We start from the raw sequence: 21,821 nt of genomic DNA, 5'->3' as shown, positions 1-21,821 counted from the left end.
TTAGTATATTTAAATTAAATTCTTTTATATATATATATATATATATTAAATGTGAGTCTTTATTTTTAAATTAAAGCATTTTAAAATATTTTTTTAAATGAGTGTTTTAAAAATTATTCTCTTTCTCTTTATGTCATGAGTTTTTTTAAGTTCAATCTTCATTTAAATTATAAATTTTCATATTTTTAAAAATTATTATTTATTATTATTATTAAAGATTTCTATAATTTAATAATATCTGGACAGTGCACCAAAAATGAAGTTATTATCTTTTTCTCTCTCGCTCTCTGTGTGACATAGCTACATCGGAAATAATTTACATAAAAAAGTAATAAACTGAAATCTCTCTCTCTTTCTCACGATTTCATCTTTTAAAAAAGTTATTTCAATTCTTCTAAGAGTATTACATTCTTTTATGATTCTTTTAAAAATATGGAATGATATAATGTATGGTTATTTTAAATTTAACAAAATGTATAATTGTTTTACAGTCTTTTTTCACATATAACCATTCTTTTTATTCATACTATTATGTACATTATATAATAACGTTGGTGTCCACAACTTTTTTTTCTTGCAAATTAAGAAGGGATTTTCTTCTTCTTAGAATCTTATATTAAATTTTAATTGAAAAAATATTATGGTATAAAGTATCAATAAATTTGTTCGGTTACTTTAGATGAGACTAATTTTGACGTCAAACATTAAGTCAAGTTCTTCTAAAAACTAAAAATGTTTTATATAAACTAAAATGCTTCATATCACAACAAATTTATAATCACACTACTAAAATGTCTATGCTTTTTAATATATCACATATTATTTCTCTGATTGCGGAATAAAGAGATAAATTAATGTTATAACGTGAATTCATTTTCAGTTATTATAAACCCTGAAAATAATTCATTTATAAAGAAATGGGCATTTATACTTAAATTTGAAATAGGTATCTTATAGTTAAAAAAAAAAAAAAGAAGCTCGAATTTGTGGTTATTTTTCGTAAAAGCACACTTACTAGATTACTAATACGAACTCTAACAGATTAAATTTATTTTTTCTAAAAAAATACAAAGAAAAAGCGATAATCCTCCCCCATACCGTACCTCCAACACGAACTCCAGAATGCTGAAAGCGATAATTTCAATGCAATTGAGAAGTGAAATAGTTCAGTGGACTGAACAGAGTGATAGTAGTAAGAGATGAGTGTAATGAAAAGTTGAAAATTCTATCACTATTCTTCATCGCCGCTAAACATGAATTCTCACATCGCAAATACCATGGATTTGCTTCAACTCCCAAAACCCTTCTTGCCTCCTAAAACCCCTTTCCCTCATTCTTTACCTTCTCGCTTTCTCACAACTACATTCCCTCGTCGCAACTTAACAAATCGATGGAAACTCAGAACCACTGCTTCGAATTCCGTTTCCGACACTGCAACGTCCAAACAAGAGCAAGAAGAAGAAGAAGACACCGAGTCCATTCAGCTATTCGAGGTTCGCTACAGCAGAAAATAAACTTGAATTTTCCTTTTCATTTTCATTATGGTGCTCGCACGTGCACGTGGGTCGTGTTTGGGTTAATAGTTTAATTAATTTCATTATTGAGTACGTTCTTCTGAAATGAGAATTTATTCGTAAGTTTGATTATTAAGCTTAATGAAATAAGTTAGAAATAGCTTAGTTTGATTATAAAATGGTTATTACTTGTCACTTTGATGAGTTCAAATAAGCGCTTCCATACTCCTCATTTTTCTGTTTGGAACTTGTGAATTCATGAGAAAATTATGTGCAGAAACTGAAGGAGGCTGAAAGAAAACGGATAAGTGAGTTGGAAGAACTTGACAAGAAGGCAAACGTGCAGTTAGAGAGGCAGCTTGTCATGGCTTCTTCGTGGAGCAGAGCTTTGTTGACCCTGCGTGGAAAACTCAAGGGAACTGAATGGGATCCTGAAAATTCACACAAGATAGACTTCAGCGATTTTTTGAGACTTCTTGACTCTAACAATGTTCAGTTTATGGAGTACTCTAATTATGGTCAAACGATAGCAGGTGAGAAATTTTCTTTTCCAGGACTATATATAATATGCTTGATATGAAACTAGTTGGCTACATGCTGTACAAACATTTTGTGGGCTTTATATTGATTATTGGCCCTAGTGATGTGAACATTTCGTAGGAGCATCTTATGATAGATAACACAGATAAGTGGGTGATGCGTTTAGAAGTTTAGCCAAAAGTGATTAGAAAAGACTCTGCTTTCTATTAGCTATGCATTTTGTCAATTCTAAGTTTGATTTTTGTGGTTATGTGAAGTTCTTAACGTTGGGTTGCACTTGCTATTTGGTTGATGAAATTGATTCATGATCATTGCCTTTTTTGTGCTTGATGCATTGCTGTCTGTTTGAGAAAATCTAGCTCTATTTATCGTGAATTAAGTAATGAAGATGAAAGGATATGGTTTTACCATTTCTGTACGTGATGAAAAAAGTAGGTAGAAAAAGGAAAGATCAACAGAAAAAACCCCAGAATGGAATAATAATTTCCATTGTCCCTCAATGTGCACTTCTGTTTTGGACAGTGTCTGCAGTGACAAGAACTGGGTAAAAGGAATGCTCAAGTGGCAGTATATTTGTTTGTCATTACATGCAACCAAGGCTTTTGAAATTTTAATAACTCAAGAAGAGGAGGAGAAAGAGAAATTCTTTTTTGGTGCAATTTTGGTGATTGAGCAGGTTGACTGTTATAGAGCATTTGTCTCCTTTAGGTAGACTGTTCTGTTTTGTTAGGGTTTGAAGGTTTTAAAAAATTTCATTAACGGAAATGAACTTCTGTGTGCTATTTTAGTCATTTTAAAATATGTTCTCCTTCTTAGAGAGCAATTGACAAAAACATTGTATTGCGGTGTCACACTGTAGTTCATGCCATTGTTGCTTTCAGCTCAGCTATGTAAAGTGGTCAGTCTTGTTGAATTGTTGTTTTGCTCAATATTTGTTGCTATGCTTCTGCAGTTATTCTACCATATTACAAAAATGGGAAACCGTTAGGAACTGAAGGGAATCCTAAGGATATTGTTTTTCGGCGTCATCCAGTCAATCGAATGCCAATTGATAGTTGGAATGATGTTTGGAGAAAGCTTCATCAACAAATTGTAAATGTTGATGTCATTAATGTTGATGCTGTACCCGCTGAAGTATACTCAAGTGTTGCAACTGCAGTCATATGGTCTATGCGTCTTGCCCTGGCTGTTGGATTTTATGTGTGGATTGATAATTTGATGAGACCAATATATGCAAAGTTGATACCTTGTGATTTGGGAACTCCTAGCCAACAAATTAAGCAGCCACTCAGAAGACATGCACTTGGTTCTCTAGGAAAGAGTCGGTAAGTGGAGAAATATTCTGTGTTTTCCCTGTTCCATTTCCCATTAGTTGTTGGGAGTTGTATATATGCTGTGTATTGTGATTTTTTAACTGGTTGATGTGTGTCACTCAAGCAGGTAGTACCTTTAGGTTAGGTGAAAAATATGACATTCCTACATTTTCATTATTTTTAAAAATAAATGAAATTTAGTAGAATCTCTCTGTAATGCCTATATGTTAAATTTTGACAGCTAAAGAGCATCTACTTACTATTGCTGTCAGAAATTTGTCTGCAACTTCTACATTTGTTTCATTAATCTAGTCCAAGTTCGGATCAGTCTGTGATTATATAGTTACTGACAGTTTACGTCCTAAATACCTTGCAACTACATCCACTGTAAACTTGTGGGCCTGGATTAGCTCTACTTTATTGCATAAATTACTTATAAGAGATCTGCTTTTCAATCAAACTTTTGAGATTGAATATGTTCTTCTCAAGTTTCTTTTAGATATTGGTAGGGGACATTGTGCCTTCCCAGCTTGGATTTGCCTATCCATTTTTGTGATTTTTTTGCAATATCTAAACCATTTTGCAAACCTTTTACATCAGAAGAATTCTGGTTTTGTGGTGTCTAGTTCACAGCAATGGATTAAATATTGAATATTGTTGGAAAGTTTCAAGTGCAATTTTTTTAAAATGAAATAAAAGAAATTTTGTTAACAACTAGTCTCTTTACACCTGCAATCTAATTGTTATGTTTTCCCTCAGGGCTAAATTTATATCTGCAGAAGAAAGAACTGGGGTTACATTTGATGATTTTGCTGGCCAGGAATATATAAAGAGGGAACTACAAGAGATTGTTCAAATTTTAAAAAATGATGAGGAGTTTCAAGACAAAGGAATTTATTGTCCAAAAGGTGTACTTCTTCATGGGCCTCCTGGAACTGGCAAAACTCTACTGGCTAAAGCCATTGCAGGTGAAGCAGGGTTGCCTTTTTTTGCAGCTAATGGCACAGATTTTGTAGAGGTGCTCTCTTTTCCAAAGATGTCTATATGCATTGAATAGAAGTTAGGAAGTATAACTTTGGAAATTTTTTTGTTCAATATCTAAATCCAAAGTCATTGAATTTTTTGAAGATTGTGATTATAGATAGAATATAGAGTAAATGGAAAATTTGGTCCTCCAGAAAAACAAGTGTAGTGTAGCCATTTGGTTCTTGCATAATAATTATGTCTAAATGACATTGACAGGTCATTTTGGTGTATTTGTTATTGAAGGACTAAATTGATAGCATTTGTATCTTTATGGGACCAAAATGTTTTTATTCTAAAATTTGACAAGGTTAACTGGAGATTTCAACATATTAATCATTAGCTAATGAAACAATCTATAGCTATTCCTTCTTTCGATCAATACACAGATACACACAGATAATGAGATAAATATGACATTAATTTAAGTGTGCTAACTGCTTGTATCTACAACATGCACTGCATAATATTCTTTTGTCTAAATGAATGAAATGTATGATGACATGATGTCATCATACATATTGACATATACCCATGAAATGTGAAATATTGCATGCATAAGAGTTGTCTTATTTGTTATTACTTGATTGATTTGGAACTTTGAAATTAAATGAAATTGGCTCATTTAATTTTTCTTTCCCCCCAGATGTTTGTAGGAGTTGCTGCATCCCGTGTTAAAGATCTCTTTGCTAGTGCAAGATCATTTTCACCTTCTATAATATTTATTGACGAGATAGATGCTATTGGTAGCAAGCGAGGAGGACCTGATATTGGTGGAGTAAGATATGAACAATTTTTACATTGCTTTTGTTCTCCCAAATATGTGTATATAAGTTATGCGGAAAAATGAACTACTTCAGATTGTATATTTCTGTAGCATTAATGTTTGAATTTACTTGGAATTGTTAAAGTTCTATTTAAGATATTATCAATTTTCCTGAGGCTTATCTTTTTGAATAAAAGAAGAAATTTATCGAGACAAAGGGAAGGAGAATACAAATGGAAGGATAAGAATCCTCCTTAAAATAAAAGAAAAAGAAAAGGCAAACAAGAAGAAACGAAAGACATGGCTATTTACTTTTCGCATTCTAGGTTCTCACTTGTTCCTTCTGATGAAACCTCTGCAATTACATTATATAGGGAGGTGCTGAAAGGGAACAAGGTTTACTTCAGATACTGACTGAGTTGGATGGATTCAAAGTTACCACAGCACAGGTAAGTATTTAATTTGTTGCCAGCATCATAAAGATGTTATTTGACATCGTAAACTTGAATTTCAGGTGCTTGTGATAGGTGCTACAAATAGATTGGATATTCTTGATCCTGCCCTATTGAGGAAGGGTCGTTTTGACAAGATCATTAGAGTTGGTTTGCCGTCAAAAGATGGAAGACTTGCAATTTTGAAGGTATTTTACTCCCACATCCTTTTTTGGCTTGAGATCATAGCTTCCTCTCATATTTCATTATCTTTACTTACTTTTTTCTCTTCCTTTTGATGCACACTACTAGGTGCATGCCAGGAATAAATTTTTTCGTTCAGAGGAGGAAAAGGAGACTCTACTTCAGGAAATTGCAGAACAGACAGAATATTTTACAGGGGCTGAGCTACAAAATATACTGTAAATAATCTTTGATAGATATTGTTGCATAAATCTGTCATGAGATTTTATGCTAATATTATCATGAATTAAATGACAGGAATGAAGCTGGAATTTTGACAGCCAGGAAGGATTTGGATTACATTGGACGAGATGAGCTGCTTGAGGCATTAAAAAGGGTTGGTTTCTCGGCTTCTTTCTGTCTGGGCAATAATATTCTTTCTTAGTCAATCTTCAATCATTTTTGGTGCAATTTTATACCCTCTTATAAATCTTATGAATTTGCAGCAAAAGGGAACATTTGAAACAGGGCAAGAGGATAGCACTGAAATTCCTGAAGAATTGAGACTGAGATTGGCATACAGAGAAGCAGCTGTTGCTGTTCTTGCATGTTATTTTCCTGAGCCCCACCGTCCTTTTGTCGAGGTCGCTGTTCTTTATGTTGTTTAGCAAGTCTATGGTGTGTGGACTGTGGATACATGGTTGTTTCATCTGTGTCACTGTGTGTTTATTGTTTGCAGACTGATATAAATTCTATCCGCAGCCACCCAAATATGCGTTATGCTGAAATTTCTGGCCAGGTTTTTGCAAGGAAATCAGATTACATAAACTCTCTAGTGCGTGCTTGTGCTCGTAAGTTGTTGAGTGTCCAGTCATTTTTGAAAGTTTTTTTTTTTTTTTTTTTTTTTGAAATCTGAATTGATTTGCAAGTTTTTCATCATTTAGGTATTACTTTTCAAATAATTTCATGTTCCATATCTTGAATAATAATTGTTTTAGATTAAATGGCTGTTCAGTAGTATGAGGATTGCATTAAGATGATTTTTATGTCATTGTTATACACATTAAGTGCTTTTTTTTTCTCTGGAATGTCCTTTTACTTTTTATTATGTGAATCTTTGATGTTATTGAATGGCACCCTATTTTATATCATCTTAAATTTTAACCCCGATATCAATCATTGGTTTGACAACTTTGTCAAGGATTGTACTTGTAGCAGTGGGTTTCAGCATGTGAACTTCCAATGTAAAATAAACTATTTTGGTCATGAAAACCATCGAAGGCAAGCTTCTTTAAGAATACAAAGAACTTCCTGTAGCTAGCTACAAAGATGATTAACTAAGATTTGTGCTTTTGTTGTTAAGCTATTTGCTTATTGAAATTTGTTTGTAGCTAGAGTAATTGAGGAGGAGATGTTTGGGATTGAAAACTTGTGTTGGATCTCTGCAAAGGCAACATTAGAAGCTTCAAGGCGTGCAGAATTTTTAATCCTGCAAACAGGAATGACTGCTTTTGGGAAAGCATATTACAAAAACCAAAGTGATCTTGTGCCTAATGTATGTGTGTGAGATCTAACAACCTGTGCTTTAATACACATCCATTCCCTAGACAGAAGTATTTTATGTGTATAGTTGTATCACAACTTATGTTGAAGAGTTTTGTACAGCTTGCCATGAAGCTTGAAGCACTTCGAGATGAGTATATGCGTTATGCTACAGAGAAGTGTTCATCTGTACTAAAAGAATACCATTCAGCGGTTGAGACAATCACAGGTCTGGTTCTCTTGTGAGTTGCATGTAGACAAATGAACACTTTCTTCTAGCAATTATTTAGATTATAAGTTAAGACTTAGGGATTAAGTTTTTACTGTAGAATAAGTTAACGATTACTTATTATGCAGATATTTTGCTTGAAAAGGGGCAAATAAAAGCTGAGGAGATTTGGTACATTTATAAGAGTGCTCCTCGTATAACTCAGGTTAGATCTTAAACTAAAGTGCAGCACATTGTCCTGTTTCAGTTGCCTGCCAATATGTGTGCGTGATTTTGAGATTTTCTAGTCACATTTTGATATGCCATGCATGATCTGAAAGTATTATCACATTTCAAGATGGTGATTTCAAAGATGTTAATTATTTGTCAGTTGGTTGTTGATTTTAAGTGTTACAAACTTAGAATTTCAGTATGGAAGGCTCTAGACATAGCATTTTTTTAAATATTAATTTTGGCACAATAAATGGTAATCTTTTGAGGTTCTATTTTTTTCCTTTGTCTTGTTTAGCCTCCTGTAAGTCCAGTTGATGAATATGGAGCGCTTATTTATGCGGGACGATGGGGAATCCATGGGATCAGTCTTCCTGGAAGGGTTACATTTGCACCGGGCAATGTTGGATTTTCAACCTTCGGTGCTCCTCGTCCTACAGAGGTATATGTCAATAACCTTGTTTTATGGGCTGCTGTAATTTGTCATAAAACTGATTTGTGCTCTTTCATTTTTCCTTCTTTTTACTGCAGACACAAATTGTTAGTGATGAAACTTGGAAACTAGTAGATGATATCTGGGATAAAAAGGTTCAAAACATTAGAGATGAAGCTTCAAGGGTGATTGAAGAAGAGAAGGAAAAGCCACAACTTTTGATGGCGAGTCATTTTCTTTGAGAGGAACTTATATTTGACCAGCAGGTTTGTGGGCATCTTATTATATTCAAGCTTCAATTATCTTGGTGTTTATAGTATATTGGTTTTGGTTGTAACGAGCTATGGAAAAAGGTGACAACTGGAACATGCTTTATTTGACTTTAATTGCCATTGACAGGTGGCATGTACTGAGGAAAAATGATACAAAATCAGTTAATTATGTCGCAGAAATAGCAACAATGGATGAAACTAGTTACTCGTTTTTTCTCCTCCGATCTAATTTGCATTGTTAAATTTTATCCTGCCCTTTTCTTTGGGAAGCTGCGCCATCAGGATGCTATCTTTCCGTTTGGCCACAGCTCTTTATCAGCGTGAATATCCACTTGAAATGCATATTATCAAAATGATGATTGATACTCTGGAACAAGCTGAAGGTATTCAATTTTGTGAACGAAGAGTACGAGACCTTTTTTGCCACAGATGGAACAGGGAGAGTTTAGTCTGATCAGTCAAGTGAACTGCATTACGACCCATATTGTAATTTATCACATGGATACGTTATTGAGACAAATGTAAATTTATCAGTTATCTCAAATGTTTCTATATAGTTATTTTGTGATCGTTGTCGTTAATGAATGGTGCAGATTGTTGACTGATTTTCCATTACATGAATATTCATCATCAACCCTTCACAGCAGACAGTGGTTAGCCCCTTATAGCTCTAATGTCTGATGTAAATCTTGTACACCAAAAGTGATGTGCCAATATTAGTACTCTAAATTCTATTTATCCATTAACCTTCATGTAAAACAATTCCCAATATTTATCGAGCACACATCTTACTCTTCGTTGAGTTGAGGATTGTGACCATTATCTTCTTCTACATTTGATTCTTTGACGTGCCTTGTATAATATATAGTATTGCACCCGCTCCTCTTTCGCATTCGATTTTCACTCCAAACATGTTCCAGTTAGTTCCTTGAATTTCTGAATTCTAGATGCACTCTGTAGTCTAGATTTTTATTTTTAATTTTTTCTTTGTAGTCTTGAAAAGATAATAAGTCCAGAGAGATTATTGTACCACCACCGATTTTTTACACTGATCTCACAAAATCGCGCTTAATCGATTGCCAAACTGGTTTTATCATTTAATTTATAGTACTTATGTCTCCTGAAACTTGTAGTGCTAGAAATACTTTTAATTACATCTGAATGGATTTGTTCCTTTTGATCGTCTCAACTTGTTTAAAACCAATGTAATTATATCTGTTTTAAAATCGGTATATACTTCCTACGGAATATTTTTTGTCAACAAGTAGGGCAAATTACAATTATTTTCCAATGCAGTTTGAAAGAATTGTTGAAGGAAAAGTATTCAAGGTATTACATTTTTAACGTCTATGCTTTTGACACTGAAAAGCGGGATTCATGGATATTTTAAAAATGGTGACGTATTCATATCATACTTGTATCAGATAAAAAGGTTCCAATTCGTTGAATGTCGTGGCCATGAGATCGGCACAATCACGCTCACTACGAGCTTCGATGCTCAAGGTGTCAGTGTCGATGGTAGCATTTACAATATCTTATCCGAGGAGTTTCATGAGCATAAACATGAACATCGAAACTGGGCTTTTAAGAAATGATTATAATGATTATTAACGAGACCCTGAAACATCTGATAGACTGGTATGCTCTGTTATCTGTGTAACAAGATTAAAATGTTAGCAAGATTAATCTTTAAAAGTGTCTTAAAAATAATATATTAGAGGGTATCTTGCTAGCATTTTTCTGTGTTATGTTTCCACATGTTATTTGTTAGCAAAGCCAAATGGCAAAAAAAATATCAAAATTCATTGCGCTACTGAGAATATAACAATATTGTCATTAAAATCATTGATGATTAATAAAATATATGGTGAAAATAATAGAGCGTAAGAATAAAGTTACTCATTGTGAACGTCAATGGTGATTTATCATGTAAATAATTTAATTAAGAGAAATACTTTATAGTACAAATTGATTCCACGAATTAATACGACGAAAACCGGAATAAAAAATGTACGCTTAATTTCTGCCAAATCCATTAGTTTTGTACATATTTTATTTTAACTTTATCCAATAAAATATAATCACAGGGTTTCGTGTTAAATTCGGATTGAAATTATTCATTCTAATTAGCCAATCTCTTTTAAAAATATTAATATCATAACACCCATTTAACAATTAACATTCTTCATTTTTCTCTTTGGGTTACATTATTCTATCTTTTTTTTATATCTCTTTAAGTGTAACTAATTACTTACATAAAAGTCAACTACGACTTTAACTAACAATATTCGGCCTTATGGTTCTATTCCGATCCAGTTGAGACCTGTAGAATTGAAACTTGGAACGTTATATGCTATATGCAATTTGATTTATTATATTATCTCACAAAAAGGTCAACGGTCAACCACCAGAAACCAGACACTAGAATTGTTAGAAAGACCAAAGGCGCCGCTGCTTGTATGTTTGTGAGTGATGAGAAGAACAAAAACCAGCAGATTCCATGGTTTTTCTTGGTGGTACGTACAACTTTGAAAACTTATTTTTAAAATTGGAGATGAATATTCTTCTTCTTTGGTGCACTATATATATTCTACAGAAGCCAACCCATTTCTGCAGCAAAAAAGAAAAGTACTATTGTATTCTGTGTTTGTGTGAGTCATCATCAAAGGAGTTTAAAAGCAAAGAAAAATGGCTGCATCCACTGCTGGAAAGGTTATACGCTGCAAAGGTATTCTTCTGCTATATACAACTATTCCCGTTGCATCGGTTTTATTTTGTTTACGTGTGTGGACAAATAATAAAAATATATATAATAATTTTTTATGAAAAATTATAATTATTATGACATAATTTAATATATCAATAACAATAAATATTATAATTTTGTATAAAAATTTATTGTTTATTAATTTTTTTTGTTATCCGTACTTTAACGAAACCTCTATTTTATTTATTGTGGTTCTTCTTTTCACTTCATAAATGGTCTAAATTATCAATACATTGCCTTTCCTATTTGCATAACTATACAGTTTTACTTGTTATCTGTGTCGAAGTTCTTTAAAAGTTAAAGCACAAAACTATAATTATTAATTAGAGAGATATGTTGATTAGCTATTAAAATCACGTTTATAACTATGCACCTTACCCTCTAAAAGTTGAAAAGCCAAATCCATCTATACTAGTTTAACGTGGTCATATTCATCCGCTGCTATTAATGAAATCAGACATGCATTTGTTTACCAGTATACACAATAGATTACAAAAATATACTGTAATTGTGTCTTCCACTGTGTTTTCTTTATATTCCTGCCTAATTGCTACTGTTAAGCCATGCAAACATCAACTTTTTTTAATTCCTTCCATTGGTTTTATCTACTTCTGGATAATTCATATAATGTGACTTCTACCTAACTTCTAACGTCGATCATTTGTGCAAGTCTTCTCTTATTTCTTATAATGGAATGGTAGTCTGCTAATGTCTATTGAAAAAACTTACGAATATTTTATAAACAAAAATTGTGATTCTTATAAAAGAACTTACGACGGATATAATTTAAAATATATTCTAATAAATTTAAAATCGAAAAATTTATAACCTAAGTTATCGTTTTAAAAAAAATATAGCTGCTTAAATAACCTGTGTATCCTAAAAGTTATTTAAAAACTTACCGATTACTGAAAAATGTCACAACTCATGAGACTTCAACTTGTAATTTTGCTATAAATGAGTTGATTTAATGTTACTGCCCTGTAGCTGCGGTGGCATGGGAAGCTGGAAAGCCACTGGTGATAGAGGAGGTTGAGGTATCTCCACCACAAGCAAATGAGGTTCGTGTCAAGATCTTGTTTACCTCACTCTGCCACACTGATGTCTACTTCTGGGAAGCTAAGGTAATCAATAATTAATCATTCTATATGAAGTGATTCAACTATTTCGCCAAAGTCTAAACTATATTATTGAACACATGCTGACATTCTTAAATTTAATATTTTACAGGGACAGACACCATTATTTCCACGCATATTTGGTCATGAAGCGGGAGGGTATGCACAATTTTCATATGAAAAGCAAACAGCTTGTTTCTTAGTCTCTATTAGCATGTTTGATTCACGTTTGAATAAATATAGATTAATGTGACTAGTTATAAATTTTACGGACGTTTCAACGTGTTTTCAAACATATACTATGTTGATCATCTATAGCTTATGCTTTATTTTTCTTTGCTTTCAGAATTGTGGAAAGTGTTGGTGAGGGTGTGACGGATCTGAAGCCCGGTGATCATGTGCTTCCAGTGTTCACAGGAGAGTGCAAGGAGTGTCAGCACTGCAAATCAGAAGAAAGCAACATGTGTGACCTACTAAGGATTAATCCTGACCGTGGAGTAATGCTGAACGATGGCAAGTCTAGGTTTTCAATCAATGGACAACCAATATACCACTTTGTTGGAACCTCCACTTTCAGTGAATACACTGTAGTCCACGTTGGCTGTCTTGCCAAGATCAACTCTGCTGCCCCACTTGACAAAGTTTGTGTTCTTAGCTGTGGAATCTCAACAGGTTACAATAACTACATTCTTCTCTTTTTATCAATTGAAGTGTTCTCTTTTAAAGAGAATGTTCACTTTACTCTTAAGGGCTGAGGTTCAGCGACTAAAGATTGAAAAATTTTATTTGAAAAGAAAGTATTTACTATATTGAGATATAAAAGTGTAATCAATACTTTGTTTTTCATTAAAAACGTACTAATATTAGTTGTTTAAAATCGGCTCTTAGAGCTGAGAATAACAAAGTGCTCTTTTAATTAACAATTTTAATGGTTTTAATATTGAAGGTCTTGGTGCTACATTGAATGTTGCAAAACCAACCAAAGGTTCTTCAGTAGCTATATTTGGATTGGGAGCAGTGGGTCTTGCCGTGAGTTGTCTTTTACCAAATAAAAGAAAATTTTGATGCATCTATTGCTGCAAATAACTGATTTTGCTTTGACATTTTCTGCAGGCTGCTGAGGGAGCTAGACTTGCTGGTGCTTCTAGGATTATTGGAGTTGATTTGAATTCTAAGAGATTCAATGAAGGTGAGAGAATGAGTTAAGAAACCTTGAGAAAATATACATGGGGTATTTGGAAATGCTTATTTTTTAAACTTATGGAAGTGATTATGGCCTTTTTAACTGTTCCAGTAAGCTTGATAGTCAAACTTATGAACAAACTTCCATTTAATAAGAATTTATTAAATAAGTACTTAATTAAGCTGTTTATCCAGAGATGTCTATAAGCCTCATAATCATCCTGCCATTGAGGATCCTGAATCCCGATACATCAAAGATATTAAATAACCCGGTTCTAATTCTGTTCTGAATATGCTTATTCTTGTTTACAGCTAAGAAGTTTGGTGTTACTGAGTTTGTGAATCCAAAAGATTATAACAGGCCCGTTCAAGAGGTTTGTCAGTCACCTAATATTAACTTACTAGTCATGAAATTATACATAGATTTTACACTCACTTGAATCTCTTCAATTCTTTTCAGGTAATTGCTGAAATGACTGGTGGGGGAGTTGACCGAAGTGTTGAGTGTACTGGAAGTATTAGTGCTATGATCTCTGCATTTGAATGCGTTCATGATGTAAAGTTCCTCAAGCTTCTTCTCTAGTCATTATATTTTCATTGATTTTGATTACAGTGCATTATGCATGCCTTCAAATGCAATTAATGTGTTTGATTTTATGTTACCAAAAATTCTTCAGCTTGTAAAAGAAAATGTAATAATTATTTACTTTTAGGGAACTAAACACACAAGATCCTCCCTTCCCATTTGGATGTGTTTTATGAAGTATGAACATTTCCTGAGGCACCCGCGGGGGGACACCAAATGGTATAAAAAAATTATTCAAACAAATGTAATAAAGTACAAAAATATAATGTAGGTGTTCATAAATATTGTTCAGATAATGGAACTCCTCATTTTAACTTCCTCTGTATTACTTTGCAGGGATGGGGTGTTGCTGTACTTGTCGGGGTACCAAGCAAAGATGATGCTTTCAAAACACATCCTATTAATGTCTTGAACGAAAAGACGCTCAAGGGTACTTTCTTTGGAAACTATAAACCACGTTCTGACCTCCCATCGGTGGTGGAGATGTACATGAACAAGGTTGGTCTCTTCATTCATGAGAATAGTGTTTGACTTTGGAATTAGTGTTCCACTTTTATTGTTTAGATTTTTCTAACTTTTGTAACATTGCATGCACATGATTTAAAACAAATAAATAGTAGATTTTTATTAAAATTTGTTACATTGAATAATATCAATGCATTGAATTATGTAATTTTTAAAAAAAGCTTGCTACATATAAAATCTTATCAAGTGCAGCATAGGTTAGAAAAATCGTTATTTTATATGCATCCACACATTATAAGTTGAAATTGATTGGAAACAATCTTAATCATGAAAGTATGTTACATGTTACCTTGTCTCTGTGATTAATGATTACAGATAAGAGTGTTTCTTCAGTCAAAAGATGCTTCATGTTGCTATTACTTGGAAAAGTTGAAAATTGATAGCAATTTCTACGTGAAGTTGCTTTTGTTGACTAAATGGTCCTGTTGTTGGATTTAGACACTTAAATGAGTATCAACCTTTTCTCACCGCTTGTCACTTGGGATCTTACTCTTTTTCTTCTGAATTATTTCAAATGTGACAGGAACTTGAACTGGAGAAATTTATCACCCATGAAGTACATTTCTCAGAAATCAACAAGGCCTTTGACTACATGCTTAAAGGGGAGAGCCTGCGTTGTATAATCCGCATGACTGAGTAGAATTTCTTTAAATTAATTACTTTGAGTTTTGTAAAAATAAAATAAACTCTACTTGAGCTTGTATGTATCTGTGGTGGTCACTGTAGCAAAATAATGTCCATAATTTATGCTTTAAATTTCATAGGGAAGTTATTGTTTGTGTATCTCTAGTAAATCTCATGTGTTTGTACAAAATAAAACAAAGTACTAATGTACAGATGTGTTTTCATACAAGTAGATATATGCTTCAATTATTGAGTGGAACTGAAGTTTAAAATATTTATGTTGGGAATTAATCAAATCATATTCCTATGAGTTGATACAGTTTTCTACGCTGTTGTTATTCATAATTGGAAATTTTAACTTTTTAAGTAAAAATCAAAACCTTCTGAGAAGAGTCTAAACATAAAAGTTTTGTTACTTTAACGTCTGTGAAATCTAGTAAAGGAACCAATAATTGTGAGGCTAAAGCTTTTTCCGGTGCCAATGCACTGTCCAAATGTTGAGGCCTTTTTCAATTGCCAAAGCAGGAATGTTTCAGACCATGACAGATATGGGATTGAGAGTGTAGAGTATTGTTGGTTTCTGACCCGTGACTCTGCGCTCTTTGATGTTTACTACCGGACAACCAAAGCCTTATGAGTAGCATACTTGCTACTTCCAAATAATGCCCTGAATCTCTCACAAACTAGTGAATACAAGAAGAAAAAATCAACTCATTTTGACAACTTAAGACTAGCTGTTAGAAATATAATATAAAAATATCTGTCTTTGGCCAACAGTTCAAGCTTTAGGATATTAAAGTCTATCTAGTTATAATATTGAACCACCTTCATATGTCTAATCTTGCAAACTTTGTACATCAAATGTTCAATCATGAATATGAAGTGGTATGTTAAAATGTTTCACACTTATAATATGATAAAAATACTCCTTACAAAACTTAGACATCTTTCTCCCTGACATCCTCATTCTTCTGATAAAATGAGTTTTATTTTACCACAAGATAAGTGGACCCACGAATTATTCGTGCTTCAAGACCCAAAGATTCTTGCATGAAAGAACGTAAAAGAAATATAATATAAAAGTACTCATATACATTTACCCTACAGTTTAGGCTTCTGGGATAGTTAGTTCATAATAACACTAGCCCCCCAAAATCATATTGACAGCCAAAAATAATGTCCTAGAAGGTGAGTTTCTTTTATGAACAGAGTTTATCTCGTGACACATGATCAAACCGTGTGCATCTGTTATATGCTACATACACTACTAGTCCTACATAAAATATTGCTAGAATTTTTCGTGCAGTTACACGCTTAAAGAATAAGTGGAATATTTATTCATAAAACAGAAGACAAGGAAGACCTAAATAAGATCTTAAGAAGAAAAGGAACCACATAACTCTGCTTCTTGACTTTATTGCCCCACTTTTGTGCATACTTTTAACTCTCTAGACTCTCCTTCCAATTCAACTCTCCCCTCAAAAACTTCTCAAATAAACCAGAATAAGATACCAACACCCTCTTAAAACTCTATAATGGCTTCTAAGATCTTCTTCCTATTTCTCCTCTTTCTAGCGCACCCTCATCCATATGTACTAGTGAACGGAGATGCCACTTTGATAAAGAGAACTTGCAAGAACACCAAGTACTACAATCTCTGCTTCTCTTCTCTCAAATCTGATCCTAGCAGCCCTAATGCGGACCCTAAAGGCCTAGCTGTGATCATGGTTGGGATTGGAATGACCAATGCCACTTCCACTTCTTCCTACTTGTCTTCCAAGTTGCTTAGCCCTTCCAACAACACAACCTTGAAAGGGGTCTTCAAAGAGTGTGCAGTTAAGTACACTTATGCTGGTGATGCCCTCCAAGCTTCAGTGCAAGATTTGGCTAATGAGGCTTATGACTATGCTTACATGCACATCTCTGCCGCCAAAGATTACCCAAATGCTTGTCACAATGCTTTCAAACGCTATCCTGGTTTGGTTTACCCTCCTGATCTTGCTCTTCGAGAAGATGGTTTGAAGCATATATGTGATGTGGCAATGGGGATCATTGATAATCTCAATTGGTAGGCGCATGCATTTGAGTATAAATTTCACTTTGTTATGCAAATCATACATATATTATATCTCTGCGGTTAAATTTGGCTACTATGTATATCTTTTTATGTACTTGGTCTCGTATGAGACATTCTCGTGTTCTTCTAAAAGCCAGAGTTGTTCTATTGCTTACATTTAAATTTGATAGCTGCTACAACTGAGAATAATAACTAATAAAGCATACAAGTTAATTTGCATGTTTATCTAGCCCTTGCCCACTTATTTGGCTAAAGTTACTTAGTGCTGCCAAAAAGTGGACAAGGATGTGCAAATAATTTATCTACCAATAATGTAAGTATATGAATTATTTGGGAGATCTTTGACGAGTGCGTAGGTCATAGTCAAGTTAAATTAATTAAGAAATTTAGAAAAAGTTCAATAATTGTTTCAAATTACTGTATCATGATAGATATTCTTGTGGAAAAAAATTCATTTTTCTCACGAATAGACATTTAAAAAGTTGATTTAAAGATGTATTAGAAATTGACTACACTAACACAGCTCAATTCTTATTTTAGCCATGATTTTAGTCAAATTATCTTAACATAAATTTGTAGGATATTTATGAGTGACTCAGCATATAGATTGAGTAGAATCTAAACGTATTATTGCAGGAAATGAATTGGACTTGACTTAATCCAAAATCTAACTCAGAAAAAATATTGCCCAAATTTTATAAATACTACTTTGATTCTATTCTTACTCCGCTTTGAATATCTTATTAAGATATAATTTATTAAGATCGGACATAAAAAAAAAAAACAAAAAATCATTAAGATTTTAAGATGATGTGTACAAAAGCTCTTGAATATACAACTATAAATAGTTAAAATTAATTATAATAATATTAATTATTTATGTATAGCTGTAAAATTATCAAGAATAGCACTTACGCAGTGTACATGGACGTCAAAGCACAGGTAAAAATGTGTCAAAATCCACTCATATCAAATGCCATGATTTTAAAATGTCAATACAAAAAATGTCTTTGTAAGTTTTAAGTAGAAAACAAAGTTCTATGGTTAGATTGTTTTAATACACCTAATCTAATGAGAACAAGAGAAACAAAAGAAGTATATCGTGTTATACATGTGCACATACACGTCTAGATACAAGATTCACATAAGTTATTTTAAGGGTAATTTTAACGAAAGTTATTTTAATTCTTTATAAATATCAAATTTTATTAATTCACTTATTAAATTAATTTTTTAAAATAGATTAAGTTTATAAAAAGTTATACGAATAAAAAAACAAATTAATAATTTGTCAGACAGGTTTATTTCAATATATAAATAAATATTAATTATAAAATTAAATATATACAAACATCTTATTATTTAAAATTTGATATACATAATAAGTATCAACATATAATTTTATTTAAATAGGGTTAGCATTACTATTAGTGATAGATTTAACTATTCAAAAGTGATGCTGGAAAATATATAAATATTTTGGATATCCTTTTGTAATATCGACCTTGATTAGTTATCCAAGATTCAAGGACAAGGAGCAATACTCATAAATATATATACCCCATAATTTGATGGCTAGAAAAGAACAAGGAGCAATACTCATAAAATTAACAATAAATTGACCTTGATTATCTCACATTAGATCTTTACAGACTATACCTCTACTGGTATAGAAAGAAGATTCATCCACATTCAACTGAAGTTATCCAAGATTAAGAGGAGTCCATTTGATTATAATTTGATCCTTAGCGATCCTAAAAAAGTTTTAAAATCACTCCTGAAACATGAACTAATATACTTGCATCAAACAAAATTTTTCAAATAAGCAATTTAAGTTGGATAAAGGACGATTGAAATGTAAAAAAATTTATATCTTTCCATAAGTACCGTATAATAATACTAACTAATTTATTTTAGTTAGAAAAATTATTGAAAACACAAACTCATTGATTAAGCAAAATAAAATGATTTCAAACACGACTAGCATATTAAATAGTGCAACTTTTATAAAGACAAAAACATAATTAAGCATAATTTTTTAATTTACTCAAAATTAGTTTATTATATTTTTCACTCCCTCAAATCAAGTCTTATATGTATTTATTATTTAGACAAACGTAATTAATATTTTTAAAGAATAAAAATAAGAAAATAGTATTAATAGACTTTATTATAATTTTTAATATATTTTGATATTTTTAAATAAAAAATATTTATTAACTTGCTAATCAATACTTTTAAAATAATGAATAATTAAACCTTAGAAAGGATAATGACGTGTTTAAATTAATATCATATTTGTTTAAATAGAAATATATTCTAACATTATAACATATGTTTTAAATTAAAATAGTTTTATGAAGTTTTTAAACACGCATTAAGAAACTTTCCTGAAAATTTACAAATTACTTACAACATAGTTGTTTCAGGTCTTATCATGCTTTAAGGAGGGATGGGGAAGACCAATAAATAAATAAATTTTTGTTTCGAAAAATAGCACAAAATTGGGTTAGTAAGAAGGCAAAGAAATTTATTATGCATCTTTTATCCCAAGTGGCAAAAGTATTCCTTTTAGAAGCCATGAAATCATGATATTTGGTATCACACAGATGCAAGTGGAGGACAAAATACACATACCAATTCCCAATACCCATTAATTTCTTAGTTCAGCTTTGGCTAAGGTTATGGCATGGTTGAGACAATGATGGTGACGATGATACGGAGCCACGAGGTTTTGTTTGTCAATTCTATTCAATTAGATTATGCTTCTTTCAGCCCATTTGGTTTGAAAATGCCTGCAGACTCCCTGATTTCCTGCCGTTGAAACTTGTTTGGTTATTTGGAATTGGAACATCCATGATAAACAATGGAGATTATTTTATAGTTAATTTAAATTTTAGTTATTATTTATTTTAATTATATAATGAAGATTTATTCTGCTATGCATTTATTTCCACTTAACGTGTTTTTATTTTTGTCCACCTAATATGTTTCTTAAAGAATATCGTAACAAAGTTATTTCTCACTTGTGAAAAAGACAAAGGTATATTTAATATAAAAGTGAAAGAAAAATTATTGATGATACAGTTAATTATAAATGGTTAAAATTAAATATTATTTAAAGTTATATAATTCTTTTATTTAAAAAAATTATATAACTTTTTTATTTTATTCTTATGATGAATCTTTAGAATGAAACGAAACTATTTTCAAAAGTTACTAAAATAACATCTTAACTGTTTTTTTTTATTATTATTATTGGAAGTGAATTTTATTATACCAACTACATAGTTTAACTTTTTTATAAAGTATATTAATTGTATAAGATTTTATACAATTTAAATATTACTCAATACTTTATTATCTCATGATATTCTAACATATGATATGTTATTTTTAAATATAAATAAATAGATATTATTTATTACATATCTACAAATATTTAAACTATACAAAATTTTATACACATCATATCTTTATGATAATGTTATAAGATCAATAGTTAAATTAATAAAATTTATTTTTGATGTAAAGTTAATAAACATATCATTTTACTAAATTCAATTTATGATATCATTTGATCTTTAAACTATATCAACATGAATCAAGTTATTTAAGAATAACATAAATTTCATTAATTAATAAAATTTAATACAACAATCAAGCTCTATGAACGAGGGCTGAGTTTTTAGCAGTGAATATAAAACTGTTCGAATATAGGCTCGAGGCATGCCCACTTATTAACCTTACACCATGCTGATAGACTTAAATTAGTTGGTATAAAGAAGAAAATTTTAGACCATGTCTTCAGTCTTGCCCCCACGTTTACAGATATTTTACATTAACTTTTTACAATAGTCAAGTGCAGTATTAATTTATTATTATACAAATTAAACATATTTTTAATCTAAATGTTAAAATTAACTACTATGAATTAATTAAATGAGTGCATAAATCGGCTAAAAAATAAAAATTTCAATTTAATCAATAAAATTATTAGATTTCTTAGTTTGTATAAATCCTTTTATTTCTAAAAGCATAAATGAAACAAAAATGATATATTTTTTAATTAGATTAAAAAGCGATGGCAGAAACAAGACCAATTTATCTCAAACCCACTCTTATACCTATGAAAGGTGAGATAGGACATATTGGGCTAAATTGTTAATTGCACTTATTATTAGTTGATGTTATAACTGTAGTGGTTAGATAGTCCTTCTCAAAATAGCTACAATTTAAATCCTTAACATTAGAAGTAGAGTTATCATTTTCGTTGCAATATGTAAATACATTAAGGATGCATTTATTAATTATGTGTTTATTCTTAAAAGTTATATAAACAAACTCACATATTAAAAGAGACAAGCACATGCACCATAGTCAACAGAAAGAAGTCTGATAATCCGTAACAGCTACTTTGTATTTATGTACTAATTAATAGATTTTATTGAAAATGCGTAATGACTCAAGCTTTTGTCCATGTCTG

General features: G+C 31.6%; 3 protein-coding genes across 4 annotated transcripts; all 3 read left to right on the top strand.

The window, feature by feature from the left end:
- Window positions 1–1,030: 1,030 nt before the first annotated feature.
- Window positions 1,031–9,285, top strand: LOC113874505 (probable inactive ATP-dependent zinc metalloprotease FTSHI 4, chloroplastic). 2 transcript variants are annotated; one of them, XM_027512736.1, is made up of 17 exons: window positions 1,031–1,493; window positions 1,792–2,047; window positions 3,007–3,379; window positions 4,127–4,385; window positions 5,037–5,168; window positions 5,531–5,605; window positions 5,671–5,796; window positions 5,900–6,009; window positions 6,089–6,167; window positions 6,277–6,414; window positions 6,510–6,621; window positions 7,162–7,325; window positions 7,436–7,541; window positions 7,670–7,746; window positions 8,050–8,193; window positions 8,283–8,450; window positions 8,584–9,285. In XM_027512736.1, the coding sequence occupies exons 1-16, from the start codon at window positions 1,254–1,256 to the stop codon at window positions 8,424–8,426; spliced, it is 2,535 nt and encodes an 844-aa protein (XP_027368537.1). In that variant the 5' UTR covers window positions 1,031–1,253; the 3' UTR covers window positions 8,427–8,450; window positions 8,584–9,285. The 2 variants fall into 2 exon arrangements, with proteins under 2 accessions (XP_027368537.1, XP_027368530.1); XM_027512729.1 differs by having other exon boundaries at window positions 1,074–1,493; window positions 8,283–9,118.
- Window positions 9,286–11,144: 1,859 nt separating this feature from the next.
- LOC113874521 (alcohol dehydrogenase) lies at window positions 11,145–15,274 on the top strand. Its single transcript, XM_027512746.1, has 10 exons — window positions 11,145–11,184; window positions 12,211–12,347; window positions 12,454–12,500; window positions 12,688–13,013; window positions 13,288–13,370; window positions 13,455–13,530; window positions 13,836–13,897; window positions 13,984–14,079; window positions 14,446–14,607; window positions 15,158–15,274. The coding sequence occupies exons 1-10, from the start codon at window positions 11,145–11,147 to the stop codon at window positions 15,272–15,274; spliced, it is 1,146 nt and encodes a 381-aa protein (XP_027368547.1).
- Window positions 15,275–16,793: 1,519 nt separating this feature from the next.
- Window positions 16,794–17,330, top strand: LOC113853277 (cell wall / vacuolar inhibitor of fructosidase 2). The gene has a single exon (XM_027483828.1). It carries the CDS (start codon window positions 16,794–16,796, stop codon window positions 17,328–17,330), a length of 537 nt encoding a protein of 178 aa, XP_027339629.1.
- Window positions 17,331–21,821: the final 4,491 nt, after the last annotated feature.

The sequence above is a fragment of the Abrus precatorius genome, unplaced genomic scaffold, assembly GCF_003935025.1.
Source record: "Abrus precatorius isolate BTA unplaced genomic scaffold, Abrus_2018 Scaffold10, whole genome shotgun sequence".
NCBI lineage: Eukaryota > Viridiplantae > Streptophyta > Magnoliopsida > Fabales > Fabaceae > Abrus > Abrus precatorius.
Note: the sequence above shows the minus strand (reverse complement) of the source record. Positions and strands in the feature narration are given on the sequence as shown.